Source organism: Dermacentor silvarum, chromosome 4, assembly GCF_013339745.2.
Source record: "Dermacentor silvarum isolate Dsil-2018 chromosome 4, BIME_Dsil_1.4, whole genome shotgun sequence".
NCBI lineage: Eukaryota > Metazoa > Arthropoda > Arachnida > Ixodida > Ixodidae > Dermacentor > Dermacentor silvarum.
The window spans coordinates 204417144-204436206 of NC_051157.2; the positions used below are offsets into that span (position 1 = coordinate 204417144).

At 45.5% G+C, this 19063-nt stretch overlaps 1 protein-coding gene across 1 annotated transcript in view; it reads left to right on the plus strand.

Moving 5' to 3' along the window:
• Positions 1–19063, plus strand: part of LOC119449188 (uncharacterized) — a 56041-nt gene that overhangs the window by 12910 nt on the left and 24068 nt on the right. Inside the window, exon 2 of the mRNA XM_037712370.2 lies at positions 16554–16765. Coding sequence (XP_037568298.1) covers positions 16554–16765 — 212 coding nt within the window. The remainder of the gene's footprint in view (positions 1–16553; positions 16766–19063) is intronic.

Genomic DNA, 19063 nt, shown 5'->3' on the forward strand with positions numbered 1-19063 from the left:
AATTAATCACCTGACGAGTCAGGTGATTAATTTTGTTTTGCGAAATGCAAATCCCCGTCGCAGAGATATCTCTTTTTTTAAAGGTGGGGGAGGGCGGGAGGGACAACAAACAGCTCTTAGGCTCAGGCCGCACCAAAGCCGACGAACTGTGTCCTGTTGTAAGCAAGAAAGTATTACCACCCTGTTGTCATGACGAGGATAGAGGGAAACATATATAAGAAATGTATAATTGAAGGGGCCGTGACTTGTTTTGAATTTTCGTACTCCCTTGATGAAAATGCTTTTATTGCGATAGCAATTACATGGACAATCTGGGCGCATTTCTGCAGTCGCCGTGATGTTCCGTATAAGGGAGATAACGTCGTTGCCGCGCCCCGTATGCTGTATGTACGAGCAAAAGCGTGCGAGGGTGAGTCGACGATGTTGGCACAATCTCGCCCGCGCAATGGTGGAAAGCGGGGAGCGAACGCACCGTCTTCCGTCGCGCGCAAGGCGGAACGGGGGAGGGGAGTCAGCAAGAAAGGGGGCGTTCTACTCCGGCGGCGGCTGTGTATGGCGCGGGCTCTTTCGTGAAAGCGATCTGCGACGGGGACGCATAGTGCTGATAACTTCGTGTGCGCTGTTTTGTCGCTGCTCTCTCACCGCGAAGCGAGAGGCAGCACGAAGGTCAATTCGCTCGCTACTTCCGCCGCGCTTCCATCCTCTAGCGTTTTGACAGCGAGTTTCCGCGGTTATCGAGTGAGATGTGTTCATGTTTGCTTGTGCACTTGTCCACATAATGCTTGTTACTTTAGGTAGTAGGCGAATCTTTACCTGTTTATACGGCCGATAGAACTCCCATCCTTACTTCGTATAGCTGTCTACTGATTTGCTTTTGCAATCGATGCTTCGCCTTTCGGTCAAAACTGGGACATTTTGTAGCCAACGTCGATAGAAGATTTTGTGCGTTATTTGATGGCCTTTTTCAATCGTTAATAAAGGAACATATCATTACAGTAACACAGCCGGAAACTCTCGCACGCAAACACCCAGGACACGCCCAACACACACACACACACACACACACACACACACACACAACGCATGTGCAATGATTGGTTGATTCACGGGGTTTAGCGTATAAAGAACACTGGTGCTATGACGGGCGCGTAGTGGAGGGCTCCGGATGAATTCTTACCACGCAGGGTTCTGTGAGTGGACCAACATCTACGCACGCAATTTTTTCTAATAATCGTTCGGGTGAAGTTCTCTGAATAGAACTTGTTATAAAAGCTTGAGTGGTCCGTGGAATTCTAAAACGACTAAAACATAACTGGTTTCAAATGTGCGCGAACACACTACGGGGAAACATTAGCTAGTTAATTATACATATGATTATATACAATAAATAGGTTGTACAATACTTTAGCCTTTGGTTGGTTTTCAGACAATTAAACTACAGCTGTAACATGACAAAATGAAACAATCGAGGAGGTGATGCAAATGCAGCATCTACATTATGCGCTTGAGCAGTATGCTCTTGAAAAACTATATTACCGCGGCCGATGCCAAGCATTGTAATACATCATGCGAGATCTCCGAATTGAGTCTAGACCGAGAGGCATGAATAAGTATTGCGGGGGAGTAGCAGTTTTCCTTCAAGGCCCCTTGGGGAATTCCTTGGAAAGTGTGCAGCGCATCCGATGAACGCGACCGCTTGCCGCTACAACAGCTCACGGGACACGGCGGCTCGCGGCGCAGTGCTCGAGACAATTGGAAACACGAAGCGACGTGAAACAAGCGAAGGGGAAGAAATGCAGTGTTCCGCTGTTCTCCTGAGGCACAAACGCGGATGGCACTACGCCTGAGAAACAGCTCGAAAGGGTGCGTGGCTTGTTTCATGTCCACGAAATCTGTCTAGGCACGGTGGCTACGTTCGTAGACGCCACATATTGTTACTTGTTCCAGGTATCAGCAGGGGAAACAACTGCTACCGTAGCTTGAATGGAAATGCTGCTTCCTGGTAACTAGAGTGTACTAGAATATGGTCGAGTGGGACGAGCGGCTGGGGCGGCGCATGCTTTGCAGTGAGGCGCCCGACGTGGAAAAATACTGGGGCGGCGCTGCGGTCGAAGTGGATTGGGCCGCATCAAGGTCGCGCCGTTGGAAACTGCTGGCGAACTGCTCGGCAGGGTCATTCGTACTACTTCGCGCGCTGGTATTTGCGTTCAGACCGATCAAATGGGGTTCATAATTCCATATGACATGTATTTATGCCTTAAAAATAAATTCGTTTAATTTCTCCTATTTATTTTTTTAATTATTTTCTAATGCCGCTCGGTGATTGCGCGTGCTTTGCGGCCGCAGTGTCGGCTTTCATTCTATGTTATTGTACGGTTCCCTTTGGACAAAAAATTTTTTTCTCGTTCTTCAAGCAACATGCATCTCTCGTGTGTATTGTTGCGCATATAGTTTTCTATCAGTAGGTCTTGCGAAACGCAGACGAAGCAACATATGTAACGTTCCTGCTTGCCGCTTCAAAGAAGTAAAGCATATCTGCCCCATCCGGCGTCTTGTACTCAGATTTACTGGAAGCAATGGTATAGATTTAAAAAAAAGAATAAACTGCAGTGCAACATTCCATTCAAGTTTCCGCATTTCTCGCGTAACAGAATGCGGAGTAATTGGTGCGGGGTCATTTATTGCAGTCGCACCTTGAGCGCCGAAAACGATTTTAGTTAGCCATTCTATTTGCTAATCTTTGGCAGTGAGCCGTACGTGGAATTTTTTTCCCAGTCGATACTTCAAAAAAGAAAATAAAAAGAAAGAAAGCCTGTGCGGTAGCCTAATTAGTGCCTATATCGTGGATACGGCGTTGCGCTGCTAATTCTGGAGCTCGCGGGTTCAATCCAGGTCGCGGAATTCGATGGGAACAAAATGGAAAAGACTCGTGTACTTCTATTTAGGTGCGCGTTAAAGAACGCCATGCAGGTGGCAAAAACTAAACCGGGTGCCTCATATCATATCGTGGTTATGCCACGTAAAACCCAATAATTTGCTTATATATATATATAAAAAAAGCAGGTGGCTGCGTTCTTCGGCTTATTTCTGGGGGTGTAAACAACATAAATTATTCTCGAGTCTGATTTCCGAGAAACACATGTTACGCTTATCCTATACTTCATGCGTAAATGTAATGCCGTTCCCAAATGTATGACCGCTCAACTCTGTAGCATTCAGTTATCCGGTGCACTGTCATAACGACCATAATGAAACAATTAAAGGAAACGGCATGTCTCGCATACACGTAGAGATATATATGTGCAGATCTGTTGCGTTCATTGAAGAAGATAAGTGTGGTACCACATGGGGCACTCAGTTTTAATGGATTGCAAACATGATGAGACTGTCAAAAATTCTTGTATGAATCAAGTTAGCAGATTTACAGGCTGCCCCAAAACGGGGCGTTTGTATTGAATGAGAGCTAGGAACTTGTTAAGCAGGACTTATTGACAGCCGTCCGTTAATTCTCTCAGGAACTGCGCCTCTGTGCAACAGCCACGACTATCTGGCAGCAAAATTATTCGGAATAACAGTTCTCACTTGCATGCAGTCACTCACCTTTGAGATTTCAATAGTGCTGTTGTGCGTTACATTCGAACGGAAATGACTATTCCGCGTCGTACAGTATAATAATAACACTTGCACACACACAAACACACACACACACACGAACGCACACACACACACGCACGCATGCATATATATACAGGGTGTTTCAGCGAACACTTTCAAAATTTATTTAGGGTTGCCTGTGGCAGATAGCCCGATTCTAGTTAATGAGCTGGTCTACTGGAAGAGGTGGACATTACTTGCACAAAACATTGAAATGCATAATCGACTAATTACCAAAAATTTATTAATTCAGTTTTTAACTAATTACCTGATATTGCAATTTACAAATTGTAGCCGTGGAGTTCGCAAAGCGGATCCACTTGGAATTAATTATCAGGATAACACCAGTTTCAAGATATTAATTCCCAAACTTTGCGGAGAAATGCATTGGCGTTCCAGTTAGTTTTGTGCATCAATGCGTAAATCGACGTTTTGTTCAGAACTTAACTGGAACGCCAATACATTTCTCCGAAAAGTTCGGGAATTAATATATCGAAACTGGTGCCATTCTGAGAATTCGTTCGAAGGGGATCCGCCTTGCGAATTCCACGGCTAGAATTTGTAAATTGCAATATGGGTCATCAGGTAATTAGTTAAAAACTTAATTAGTAAATTTTTGGTAATTAGTCGATTATGCATTTCAATTTTTTGTGCAAGTAATGTCCGCCTCTTCGAGTAGACCAGCTCATGAACTAGAATTGTGCTTCTCCGCCACAGGCAACCTTTCAGAATTTTGGAAAGTGTTCGCTGAAACACCCTGTATATATATATATATATATATATATATACAGTTTTGCCTGCTTTGAATATTATTTCTGTGAATGAGAGTTTTATTACGAGTATTCACTAATAAGTGTGTTTGTTACTGCAAACACGTGCGCTTATTCCCGGTCGGGAGTTCTCACTTTTTCAATTGTTGCATTTCGAATATTTGTTATTTTTCCCTTATATATATATATATATATATACCTTTTGATTTAATTGCGTAGAAATACATTGGTCATTCTTTGCGCCACGCAGTTAATAAACCTGGTTTATTTCACTCTAATATTGTTTTCTTCGATCATTGTCCCTGATCAATATCCACCAACAAGAAGCGCGTGTAAAATGACACGATATCAGTAATAAAATTTTCTTACGTAGCCTTCATGGTGCGGAAATACCAGTTACTTTTAGAGGACAGTGGTAAAAACAGCAGTTCACCTGGCTAAAGCTACATTTGGTACCGGTCGTCAAGAGTCATGGGCGCACCGAAGCAACTAAACCATTAAAAAAATGTACTGCACAGAGGTTCTGCGAGAAAAACTGGGCGTGCGCCAGCGTCCGCGTAGCGAACGCGCGCTCGCTAGCAGACGACGCGCTTGACAACGACAGCAAAATTGAAGACGTCGCGTTGTATAATCTCTGCCTCAAATATATATTTTTGGCAAAATGGTGTAAACATAAAGTTGCAGTTGAAATAAAGCGCTAATTTAAGAGCGTACTATGCGCAATCGGCCTCGGCGCCCGCAGCGAAAGTACGTTGAATATGCCGCGGAGCGCGTCTCCGCCCCAATCCAGTTCGCTCGCAGCGCCCTCGCACTATTTTTCCACACGCGGCGCCTCACCGGCAGAGCGCCGTTCGGCCCACTCGACCATAGTCTAGTACACTCTACTGGTAACGAAGAACAGTGTCATACGTCGCCATATTGCCGGCAGTACTGCCAAGTAACGTTGTTTAAAAAAAAGGCTGTACCGCGTCCCAAATGACATTGAAAGTGCTCCTCTGTATCATAGAGCTGGTCACTGCTAGGGTTCTTGTATCAGAATGCCATAAAGTTGTTTCTTTCACCAACCATGAAATTGTAGCGGACATTTTAATTTTTCGTGATGTAATGGACCATCTAGTACAGCACAATATCTGGAATCAATTACTTCATTTACTTGCAATGACGATATGATATAGGTCACTCACATATTGACTGCATAGACGAATGTTTTACGTGCCGACTGCGCTGGTGTTTCCAGAAAAGTATATAATCATACAAGATCAAACAACTGTAGTTGTTTGATCTTAATGATGAAGTGGCAATGTATAGAATATGACCACTAAAAGAGACGGACGAAGACAGTGCGCAAAAGCTGCAGCGAAGCGCAGCACGAAGATGGTGTGTTGCTGCTGAAACAACTTTACACCTTTCCAGCGTTCATTTTCCTGGTATGCACATTTATCGTAGTTGGTTATAATGAGTGCTGGTTATTTTAAGATGCTACTAATATGACAAATAAATGGATGTTGAGTACACTTATTTGTGGGTACTTCGTAATAAGGAATGGAAAAGGTACGACAGCCACTGACGGAAATGTGTAGCGTATCCGATGCTCGTTTGAAGGACACGACTCTAACTCATGCCAAAAGAAGTTCTTCTTAGGAAAGTTGGTCTTGAGATTTCTTAGGTATACTTGACTGTGGTGCGAAATACATTTCGTGAAAAGGGGACAGAAGAGCACTTCACTGTCTCCTTTCTTCTGTATACCTAGGAAAGTATACCTAGGAAATCTAACTCATGCCTTTTGTTAGTAATATGGATGAAGGGGCAACTCAGCTGGTTCTCGAGTACCCCAATCGCTTTCTTTACGTATAGCGGAATGTAAGCGCTAAAATAAGCGATGACGTAACAGCCGCAGGAGCAGCCCTGACAGGCTGCGTGGGAAGGCACTCTGTTTATGCCTAATGTGTATTCCCATGCATCTTCCAATTAACAGGCGCACCCTTGACAAAGCAATGACATGGAGTAACCTGGCGATTAAGGCGACCTCTTTCTTCCAAATATCGTCTGTCTTAAATTCCGAAGCAATTCAATTCTTGCGCCGCTTAAACGCCGTCACACACTAGGCAGGGGGGCCCACCAATTACGTTTTATGGCTGTAGGCTTATTAACATACAGGGTTGTATACTGTCAGACGAAACACCGAATTATTATTTAGCAGCGCTAGCCGGTGATGGGCAAGAAAGCCAAAACGAAAAATAAATTACAATTTTTACGAAGTCGGCTGCCGGGCAGCCTAAATTTTAAATAAGGATTTACAGAATAACTTTTGATTAGAGATTCCCTAATGCGGACTGCCTCTCGTTTTCTTTTTCATGAATCTTTGAAAGTCTTAAAGTTCAAAACGTTAGTGAAACTAAAACAAGTGGCTTGTGGGAGCCTTTACGCAGTTATCTGTAATGAAAAGCATTATATGAAAGAAATATTTAAAGCACGTCCAACTAAATATCTGTGCGCGGGCGTTTTTCACTCGGCTCCGGCTCTAGTGAGGCCAGCGTGGCTAAGAATCGATCGCGCAACCCCCTACAAAGAAGCGAAATGAACGCTACAATGACTGAGCCACCTAGTCACGGCATGTTTTCTGGGCTGTCTGATCAAACAGATTGAACTGTTTGAGCGAGATCAACCTGATGTTTGTTTATTTTCTCGTTTCTTTGGCGATCGATTTTGCAAGTAAAAGGGGGGAATGACCTTGGGGGCTTTGGCGAACACAACTACCGAGGCACGTTTGGCAAAACAAGGAATTATGAAATAGATATTCCGGTGATATATCGTCTGACCAATAACTTAGCATTAGCGAAAATAAATGAGGCTGCCGCCCGCAAAGTTGTAGTGTAACAGTCAAAAAACGAAGATGACGACCTGTCGGCTTCTACACGGAATGTAGTCAAGGAATCAAGGAACATTACATTCGTCTTTTCAGGTAACATGATGATGCAACTGCGATTGCTGACCGAGTCAAAGTGAGATAATGCAGAGAAATTTAGGACCTCGTACGTGTTCCTTGGTCACGTCTCTGTGTTTTCTCGCCTTGACTTCGTTTCGTCTCCTTTCGTTTCCCTTTACTGATAGCTCGTTAGTGACCGCAACTTCTTGATCTTCTACACGGAATCCTTTTTTGGTCTCTGTTCTGTTTCATTTCCGTTTATTATGACAATTTTTTTAGAATGACACTTCGTGCGTGTCATCTTTACACTTTGCGGCATCTTTATTAACACGTAGCATTATATGGCTACGTGTTAATAGCCAGAAAACCCATTTCCTAATACAGGGATAGAATGCGCAGTTTAAGCGCATTGTGTGTGCGATTGATAACTGGCATCTGGAGTGCTGTGACAAACGTCCGATTGTCCACGATAACAATAGGTGCACCGGAGCAAGACAATCTACGTGCTCGCCCGCTTTTGCCGTTCCCCATACGCCATACATTGAAAGGAGGCGTTAAATATAATTAGAAATGTCTAAGCCTATACTAAAAGGCGGATAGCAAGCAGTGTGGGACACCCTGGTAATCACCCGACCAGGGAGGATGGGAAAATGAAAAGGTGACAAAAAACAAGACGATGCGCCACCTGTGCATAAATTAAGCATGTGCACGCAGCCGTCCCCCCTCCACTGTCTATGACGGCATTAACGCGTTGGTTATGCCGCATCGGGCGTCGCGCAAACAAATTAAGCGATGATCTTGTGTCCTACACAAGATCATTCACCAGATAGTACACCACGGCCAGTACTCAGGCAAACCCCTTATTCATTTTACTTGTTCCCTACATCACCCAAAGAAGTATCAGATTCAATCGCTAGTTTACGAACTACAGGTCCCGGCCTTGATGATTTGCAACCATCTAAAATCAAATTAGTATCATCTCATATCGCCGATGTACTCGCGCACGTTATTAACTGCATGTTCATAACAGGCGTTTTCCCCGACGAATTAAAACACGGTAAAATAACTCCTATATTAAAAAAAGGTGACAAAGAATTAATATCAACTATCGCCCTATCTGCATGCTATCTTTTTTTAGCAAAGTTATTGAGAAACTACTTGTACACCGCTTAACAAACTACTTTCACAAATTTAATCTTCTCTCGCCTGAGCAACACGGGTTTCGTAAAGGGCATTCAACTGAAATAGCTATAACATCATTCACTGACAAAATAAAACATGCCCTTGACAACGGCCATATTGTTGGTTCAGTTTTCGTTGACTTCAGTAAAGCATTTGATACCATCTGTCATAACATTCTTTCTTACAAGTTAGAAGCTCTGGGCATTCGTGGCCCAGCTCTTACGCTCATCCGCAGTTATTTGACTAACAGAACACAAGTTGTAAATTTCGGAGGTTCACTATCACGTACTAAATCAGTCACTAAGGGTGTCCCACAAGGCTCGCTTTTAGGCCCTTTACTATTCCTGGTGTACATTAACGATCTTCCTCACTGTTTAACCAGTACTTCATCTATACTGTATGCTGACGACACCACTATATTTACTAATAGCAAATGCATAAATACCGTAATAGACCGACTAAATTCCGACCTAAGCAACTTGTCTGCGTGGTGCACAACTAACAAACTTCACATCAACCCTTCGAAAACTCAGTTTATGCTTTTTCATACACATAAACGCGTCATCGCGCCCGCGCCACCACTCGTCTTACAAACTCATGTTCTCTCACCTGCACATGAAGTTGTCTTCCTTGGCGTCAAACTGGACCCCCAACTTAAGTTTAACTTGCATGCTGACATGCTGTCAAAAAAATTGCCTTTGGAATAAGAGTACTAATTCTAACACGTTCATATTTTCCACAAAACGTAAGAACTTCACTTTATTACGCATTTATTCATTGTCACTTGCAATACTGCATCTCAGTTTGGGGAAACACATATTGCTCGCACATAATACATCTGCAACATTTACAAAATCAAGCCTTGAGGATCATCAATATCTCCAGTTACATGTCACATGCAGTACTAATTTTCAGTACCCTAAAAATACTACCATTACGTTACATGCTCCAGCTCAAATTGGTTTTACTAATATACCGCACACTAAATCATGAAATCATTTTAGATACATTTAATAGGCCTGCTCTTACCAACACTAACAATACGAGATTTTCCGCTAACAACAATTTTTTACTCCCTCGAATAAACACTAATTATGGAATGTTTACTGCTCTTTTTACTGCCATTAAATACTGGAACAAACTACCCCCCCATATTAAAGCCTGCCGCACAACATTAACATTCAAGAGAGATACGAAGAAATATTTACTAACGACACTACTGGCCACAGACTCATTACTATGAGTCTATATTGTATAAAGAATTATTTTCCAGTTTTCAATGTTTTGTATTTATCTAAAGTATTGATTGCTTTTATTTATTTTTATTCAGTATCTTCCTTTGCCTTCTTTTTTTTTCTCCTTCTCTTTAGTTGTTTTATATTTTTTTTGTCACATAGTCTATATAACACTTATACTTTGCGTATTGTGAGCATATATTTGTTTCTAATTATCTGTTAAATTAACCTCGTGTTCTTTGTTATGTGTCATTCCTATGTTTCCATAACGTGTCAATTTATTTATCTATTCATACGCTGTATGTATTTAATTTGCCTATATTTTGAACTTCAATTATTGTAAGCACCTTTCTTGTATTTGATTATTTGCTTCACTAACTTTGTGTATTCTTATGTCTGTTGCTGTTATGTTGCCATAATGTATTAATTATTCAATTGTTAAATTACTAATAGGAGGCCCCCCTGACAGTTCTTGTAACTCCGGGACCTCCTTCTGTACTAATGATGAATGATGTGTACTGAAGGGACTGGGCCATGGTGCTGGTGAAGGAAGAAGAAGACAAGCAACGCTTGCTCGCCCGCATCGCCATAGCTCCCTTTTGACTTGTTTCAGTCTGCCGTTCTAACGCCAGATCGAGTGTTGCAAGGAAAACATCCCCATTGCATCTGGTGGAGGTGCTGGGGAGCTATGGCGATGCGGGCGAGCAAGCGTTGCTTGTCTTCTTCTTCCTTCACCAGCACCATGGCCCAGTCCCTTCAGTACAGATGAAATAAAAAGAAATAAAAAGGATCCTTCCCTGAACGAGAGCTGTCGATGATATGCGTAGCATTACACGTTGGTCGGCGTGGTGCGGAGTGTATATGTTCGGCAATGAATGTAAATATGTGCATCGCTCTCCTGGTACTCTCACGCATGTGTAAATAAATAACGCATACTACATCCTGCATAACCACCGTACACATAAGTATCACGCACAACACATTCCGCAGCACGCCGACAGCCATATAATGCTATGCATATCTTGGACAGTTCTTGTACAGGGAAGTACCACTGTTCTTAAATTATGTATTTATTTATTTATGCTGCACCCCCAGCGTCAACAAGGCGTTACAGTAGACAGATGGTGGAGGTTTTACATGAAATCTTAAAGACGTCTGGGTTGGCTTTCGCACAATTTTGTTGAGAAAAATGCAACATGTCTTCCACACACAACTAAGTAACCTAATTGTCACAGTGGAGAGAGAATGATATAAAAAAGAATGAAACACGGCAAACTTGTGTGACCGTTAAGATTGACATCGCAATTTCCAGCGAAGCTCTTTCTTTGAAGAAGTTGCACTGAAACCTAGAGGTTGCTGTAATTAAACCACAAACTTTGAAACAGTGTCCCCATATGGCTCGCATCTTTAAAACTTGAGGGTATATAACGCCTTCGACCACTTGCTAAAGAAACTTTTGACAAAGTCTGCAGTTTGACCAGACACGCTAAGCTGTGCATTCTGATTTGACTTAAAGTTCACCGCATTTTTACTGAATTTGATCTCGGTGCTACTTACCAGTGCTCCGAATGCAGTGGTTTGGATTATGAGACGTTCATAATACACTTTTTAACGCCCTGGAGTGGCTGTATAAATAATTTATTGCAGAGATTGCAACTATAGCCCACACACTTTGAACTCCCCGTACGCATCACCCTAAAATGTCCCTTCTTTCAACAAAAATTGGCTGAGGTTTAACTCCTGTAAGCCTAGTTATCACGAGCGAAAAGTCTGTTTGGCTTGATTTGACAAAGACTGCAAACAATGTTTCATTAATACACGCTTCCGCGCTTGGTAAGCTTCTCTATAACGTGCTAATCTGGCCTCACTTTGCTCCGGTGTTTCAGCAGCCAACTTTGCCTTTGCTTGAGATTTCGCAGCCTGCCGTCTAGATATTTCTGCAGGATGACTGGATTCAGCCTGTCGCTTGCGCTGAAACGCACGCACAGACGGCCCAGCCGGCACGCCATCCATGGCGAGACTGAGCGACAAAGCGCCGGCGAAGCAACCGTTAAATCCTCGCCTAGTCACGTGGTACCGCAGCGGTCAGGCTCCGAGCGAGTACAGCTTCGACGCCTCTCCGCAGCGGATCACGTGGCGTGACATCACGCCTCCCACACTTGCGCTCCGAGGCTCGCGCTCGCTCTGGCGGCTCAAGGTCATTGCGACGCGATGAATGGCGTAGTAGAGCTTTCGTTCTAAAATGTAAACAACCGACGTGTTTTATTTCATCGAGAACGCCGGCGTCACGTTGTGCGAACTCGTATAACACATGAAAATAGAGAAAAAAAGACAAGGCATCAGTAATTATTTGCAAAGCTGCTAAGTAAACCAGAACCGCTAATTTGTCGCCGTTCCATTCAGTTTATCATGCCCAGTTTTTTTTAGCATTCTGGGAAACATTGCTGATAATGGCCACATAGATTTGTCGAACATTTCAATAAGCAATTTCCAACGAAAGCTATAATTAACCTACATCGATAAAACTTTTGTCTGACGTCATGCATAACATGATATCTACGTTATGGAAATATAAACAATGTACCTCGCATGGTACACCATGGATGGATGGATGGATGAAGAACTTTATTAGTGTCCTTTAGGGCGCGTGCTAGCGCGCAGCGGGCCGCTCCCACGTCGGGACAGAAAGGCCGAGCCTCTCCGCCGCGTCGCGGGCCCGTTGGACAGCCCATAACTGTTCTTCGAGGTTGGGGCTGCGTAGAACCGCATCCCAACGTGAAGAACTGTTGCTTTCATCGCCGCGTAACGCGGGACACCGCCAGAGCATGTGAGGTAAGCTCGCTAAGTCATTGCATAGTGCACATGTGTTTGTTGTCTGAAGTTCGGGGTACATTTTGTGAAGAAGTAGGGGGTTTGGGTATGCCCCCGTCTGTAGAAGCCTTAGTGTTACCATGAGACCGAGAAAAATACCAGATGACGACAGTAGCAGCCCACACTAACGTGATCTTGCTGGGGTCCTCCAGGCAGCCATATATTGCATCTGATCTCGCGGAACTGGCAATATATTAGGCAGGCAGGCAGGCATGCAGGCAGGCAGGCAGGCAGGCAGTGAACTTTATTTTAGGTCCTGAGGAGCGACTCCGAGAACCCCTTACCGGGGAGGAGCCACCGCGGGCCGCTCCCACGTTGGGAAGGGCAGGCCGTGCCTGACCGCCGCGTCGTGGGCCCTCTGGACAGCCCGTAGCTGAGCGGTGAGGTCGGAGCTCTTGAGCGCCTCCACCCACTCTTCTTCCTTGGTGAGATTATCGTGGTCCCGTAACGAGTGACACCGCCAGAGCATATATTAGGCGCAGCAAGTTTTTCCGGTGTATACGCGTGCAATTTCACACTCAGCCCGACTGATTAAGCCAGGACGTCCCACTTAGCAAATGTATGTAAAATAACCCATAATACGGTTACATATGCCGCTTGATCGCAGCGCTTTAGAGCCATCTTGGGCAGGTGCCGACATGGTGCTCGAGCCGGATGCAGACGTGTTCACCTTTGGCAACCATAGTATACATGTTTCACACACCAAGTGTAGCAGCAGGTCATACTGGCTAGTGATCCGAACAGTCTGACGCAGTTGAGCTTTTATTACTTATTGCCTTCGTTCGGCCTCTTTTTCCGCAGTGCCAAACCTTGACGCGGTCTCGTTGTGCCTCAGCCTGTTAAGCTCTTTTGTGCTAGATCGCTACCCTCGCCTATTACACTCGACAGCTCTGTCGGGACTGATGATCGATTTGCCTTATTGGTACCACGATGCAAAGCTGCGCCAGTATATCCCCCTTTGTAGGCCTCTAGGAAGGGGGGTAAGCGAGTCCGACCGACGCGAATTAGCGACTGTTAAGGCGCTCCCTGGACGTGCTCCTTGCCGCCTCATCTTGACCTGAAATGAACATGGCCCGTATGACTAGGTTTCGCTCCGATCGATACCCGCCCTCGCTTTGATTACACCCAGTGGTGCCCAGCGATGTGAGATCGGCGAGCGGCAGACATGAAAGGATGTTACAGGCCGTGCTGCCCCATCGTTAGAGACCCGTCTCAGTCACGGCTATGGGTACACAGTTTGTTTATGTAGTTCTGTTTTCTTCTCAAACCATCAGAACCTGCGTCTCTCTTACCGGCTCCTTTAGGCAAGGTCCAAACACAACGCGTCACCCCGCACGCTACAATTTGGAACGTATATATCTACGGCTACACATATAAGACACCGCCTCAGCGCATAGTGCATACTCAGGTGTAGTGCGGCAGACCGCATGGCTCGTACATGGTGCGTCGTTACTTTGTCTCGATAGAGATGCGGGTGTGCCTTTCATTTGCATAGTTTGTACTACCGCTTTTAAACAGAAACTTTTTTTGCCTTCCATTCCATGGTTTCGCCTGGGTGGTCGGTCATAGGCCGGGTTCTCGCCGAGTAGATTTTCACTATCATGAGCGATTCCACTCTGTGAAGGTGGATGATCCGCGAAGCTGTTTAGAACATGACACAAAGGTGGCACAGTATTTGGATCAAAGATACGAACACATTTATTGTCTTGACAGGTTGTCATCGTGAAGGTAGACACATTCTCGTATGACCTCCGTTATGAATATATTAATTCAATCATATTCGCGTATAGTCCGGACTCCCAAGTAGAAAAGAGCCTACGAAGAGCGACGGCAGGAACGGAATGCAATCGTCGCTGGCGGGCGGGAAACACCACCGATGAAGATGGTGCTCAAAACGCCAAGCGAATGGCAACTTGTATTTCTTGTTGTTTATATGCATTCGCGCGGCCGCGAGTCCGCCGCCCCGCGGAGCCGGAGGAAACTAGACACGCGTGACGTTTCGACGACACTGCCACCACGGTATAGCGGAAGGAAAGGAAACTAGGTGCGCAAGCGCTTGTAACGCCAACAAAGAGAAGGCGGTGCGAACGTGGACATGGCTGACGCGGGTCGGCCTTTCCGGCTAAGATTCGATCGTAATCTCAGTTCTTACTCTTGTGCCTGGGACCTCTTTGGGTCGCAGGCATGAGAGTAGTTCAAAGGCGCATTACAGGTCCCGGAGCCCACCACTCGGAGATCACATGGATATGCGCCCCTGCGCTTGGACCCTTTCTGCGCTATCAACAGGATCGGCCCACATTTTTGCACACGCACAACAAAAATGCACGGAAGCCTAGCCATAAATAGCTTCGCTGTAAAAACATGAAGCACGTCTAGCAGCAGGATTCGAACATCTGCCCTCTAGAGCGTCAGCCCGATGTTTCAAACCACGACCTACTGTATATACTGACCTGCTCAGCCAGCGGCGCTCTACGGAGCCGCCTGCGCCGGTTCTGATTCCAGACGTTGCCGCTAAGTTACCCCTCCCGAGCATCGACGGGTGTATGGTTACAGCACATGCGCAGGCGCTGTACAAGTGCTTCATTCGCGCGGCGTGCTTAAATTTGGCGTATTTTGATTTATTGTTATGTTTGTGATAGTGAGAATGTTTATCTGCACTTCAGCTAACATTTCAAAGCGTGTATTTGCAAAAGAAACAAGTGCGCTAAAACTCGCGCACTATTCGGTTCTTCAGAAATAACTACTTTTGAGTGCATTTCTTTCTTTGTTGACCGTTCAAGGGAGAAACGGGCTTACTTGTCGTGCGTGAGCTTAGCGAACCTTGAGCCCTATAAGGTAAAACTATTCTAATCTCTTTTTATTCCAATCTCCTGAAGTCAAATTTACGTAACCACCGGCGCAAGCGTCGGGCCGTGACCAGCATCGTTGCCAGGATAGCCCAATCCAACGCTCTCCTTGTTTATAGGAGGTCAACTTTGTTCGCTTTCAAAACGAATAACATTGCCTGCACTCAGCGGTTTTTCTTATCTAATTGGCTGACACGAGGCGAAGAGTGCTCTCTAGTGAAGAGGGTTTCGATGGGGCTGAGCCAGCGCAGTGAAAATAGATAATCGGACGAAGAGGGTCGTGCCGACGTCTCCGATTGGCCCGCTTCCCCTTAATTAGCTTGAGGTGGCTGATCGAAAATCGCGGAGGCGTGCAACCGAAGTTTAAGAATGCCGCTAAAACGGATCACCAGCAAGGAAGAATTGGCAGAGCGATGTCGTATAAGTGCTGAAAGGGCTCGATTACGTTTTACTGCCACGCAGAAAGATTTATCATACGCAAATAAATATGCTCATGCCAGGTACCAGTAGCGAGTGCCTGACCGATCGACGGGCAGCCATCTTCTATTCCTTTCGGAAGAGGGCAGTCTCTGGCTATTCGGGAAAAGAAATCAGTTTTGTTGGGCATATTAATGCATCTTTAACGCGTACACGTAACTTAGACGCGGCGAGTTTTCGCGGTTTTGTGACGTCGCATGACAGATAGGCGAAGTGGGCGCAGCCCGAAAACGTTTTACCAATAGGAGAGGTCTAATGGCGAAAAGGCGTCGTATAAGGGATAATTATTTTTGTTTTGTTCAGTTTAATCATGCATAATCAGTGTCGACACTTCACTGTCTAAACAAAATCTTATGGCCACGCTCCCATACAACTACTTTTTCTTCTTTTTTTTTCTCGCACAGCATCAGACAGGAACGCTATTCCCCACCACGTCGCTGAAATCACTTGCCCGACATCGTTTGTCGAAAATGCGTCTTTGTTGGCTGAAAAATAATCTGTTCTTTCATGCGTCATTTCATTTTATTTTTTTCGTTCTCACCGTGCCACATCTGCGTCACACGATGTACGCTGATGACATCACACTCTGCAGGACCAGAGCTCCGAACCCTGGAAGGAAAGAAAGCGCCCTACAAGAAGCCGTAAACACCATCGAAAGCTATCCTAACTATGGCCTCCACGGCGCCCCCGAGAAGTCTGAGCACCTCGTCCTGAAGCAAGAACGAGAGGCAGGCCACCCAGCTACGAAAAGCCCGACCCCTGCCTCACCCTCAACTGACACCAATCTTTTCGTTCCCTTTCGTGGTACTTTTCGTTCCCTTTAGTGCAACTTTTCCTTCCATTGCGTTGTACGTTTGCTTCCCTCGATGCATACATTTATTAAACGTTTATGTTTTATTACCGTGACATGTCTTTAACATTACGTTGCCCTGATGAAGGTCAGATACACACGTGACAAGCTTCGCTTACCCCCATTTTCTCGACAGCGGAAGGGCTGGTTAATTTTTTCTTACAAAATACATATGTTGTCATGTCGAAGGAACGGTTGGCTGTCGAGACTGGCAAGAGCACAAAATTATATACTGTACATTCATGCACATGGCGCAGCTCACAGCCTGAAGAATCGGTGTGTTGCATTAAGTGCACGTAATGACGCGTAAATGCCACCGCCAGGCACAGTTGGCGCAGAACACTGGCACTGCTGTGCTGATTTCTTGACAGTGGCCTAATTGTTATAGTAGAGTCTTTGAATAGACCTGTGGCGATTTTTAGGATGGTTGCCAGTGCTTTTTCTGCGACATTCTATATTAAACTTTAGAGAGTGTGGTTGGCTTCCGCTATTAAAATTGGAATCATAAGCAATTGCTGGCCAGTTCATTTCCATGTAGACCACAGTGACCGTGAATTCGTTAAAATGTTGAATGATCGCTGCTGTTTTCCAATTGAGTGCGAAGTTCTGCTGTATGAAGAACCAGCACTCTGTAGAGGCTTTCTTTCATTGCACCTATACTGTTATGTAGCTGAAGAGCTGATTTCGCGTTACTGAGTACTACCCAGGATAGGGGGAGGTTGCCACGAGATGTGGAGAACTGTATCTCAAATTGGCACTAGTTCAGTGGATGCTGATGCTGTTTTGTTGCGTAGTTAACACCGTCGAATAACACGATGTGCCGTAAGTCGAAAGCTGATGCGGGAGATCGCACCGAGCTGTCTATACACACATGTACCGATGATCCGTACTCTTTAGCCATAAATTAAAGCGGGCTCTCACCGAGGCCCACGGTGGGTGTTCTGAGTTTCTCGGAAATACCGGAACTGAGAGGACCACCCATACTGTGCACATGACCCATTAGGGCCTGTTTGGAATGTCAGCAGGGGCAACGTATTACGGTAATGTTGTATTCGTCGCTCTTTACCGCTTTGTTTAGTTACTTTAGAATTTCAGTCCGTCTACATTAACACCCACCCTTCTAGCAGCTCGTATTGTTTTCTTTCTTTTTCTTTGGTACATCACATTATTGTAACTCACCCATCACTGTATATACTTTTTTATCTTTTTAGATGTATTTAAATGTAATTGAAAGTCTGCTATAAGACAAAACTTGGATCAAACAATTAATTCGATACATGTAGTGTAGACCTCTAATCGTTTTTCACTCACGACATCAATTCCGCGCAACATTCAGAAGAGCAGAGAGTTGGGCAAGTTGGTTTAGATTCATGGTTGGGGACAGTGAAGAATCAAGGACGAAGAAAGCGAGACGACCATCAGTGCCGGGAGTCGAGCAGGAATTGACATGATGGAAGCTAATATTCCACTGTAAATAAGACATGCGATTATAGTTTCGTACTAGCCAAATAAAATGAGCGCGGTAATTTTTAAACCGCTGCGAACGAGAGTCCTAATGCTCTCGCTGCCTTTATCGAGTACGGATCCAACGAACCTTTGGGCGAGATCACGCGAGCTTTAGGACGCGTCGTGGTGTTACCGAGCAGAGCCTTTGAAATCACGAAATAGTGATACGCGCAGATATTTTCCACCCGTTTTTTTTTTTCTCACGTGACGGCGTTGGCCTGCCTCCGGAAGCAACGCGACCTCTTCCGCTGCTTTTCGCATCGCGCGCCGCACGCGACAGGCTCGAGTAACGCCGCATCGGCCAGACACGGATAGCGTGCAACCGGCCCATTAAAGGTGGGACACGACAATCACATAAAAGAGGGACTGGGTATCCACCAAAATGCTTCGACGTATATAGGGCGGGAAGGCTGGCTGCGTCGCACGGCACGTGCCTGCGCCTCCGATGTTCGCGCCAAGTGCGTGCGCGCTTCGGCCCGGAGCTTTGGAGCGCAGCCACGCGCGTGTTATTGAGTGGCCGCCGGCGCTGCCAAGTTCTAAGCGGTCGTTAAGCTGCCGACGACAGCGCTTTGAACGGCCGATGATGACGACGTGCGACAATGCGATGCCTGCCTTTGCTCCTCCGTTTCTCTCGGTGCCGGGCACGTTTTGCCGACAGGCGGCTCCGACGTCGCGCCGCTGCGGCCTGGGCCGTGGCCGGTGCCTGCATTGTTTCGATTATTTCGCTGTCTCGCTTTGTGACTCGA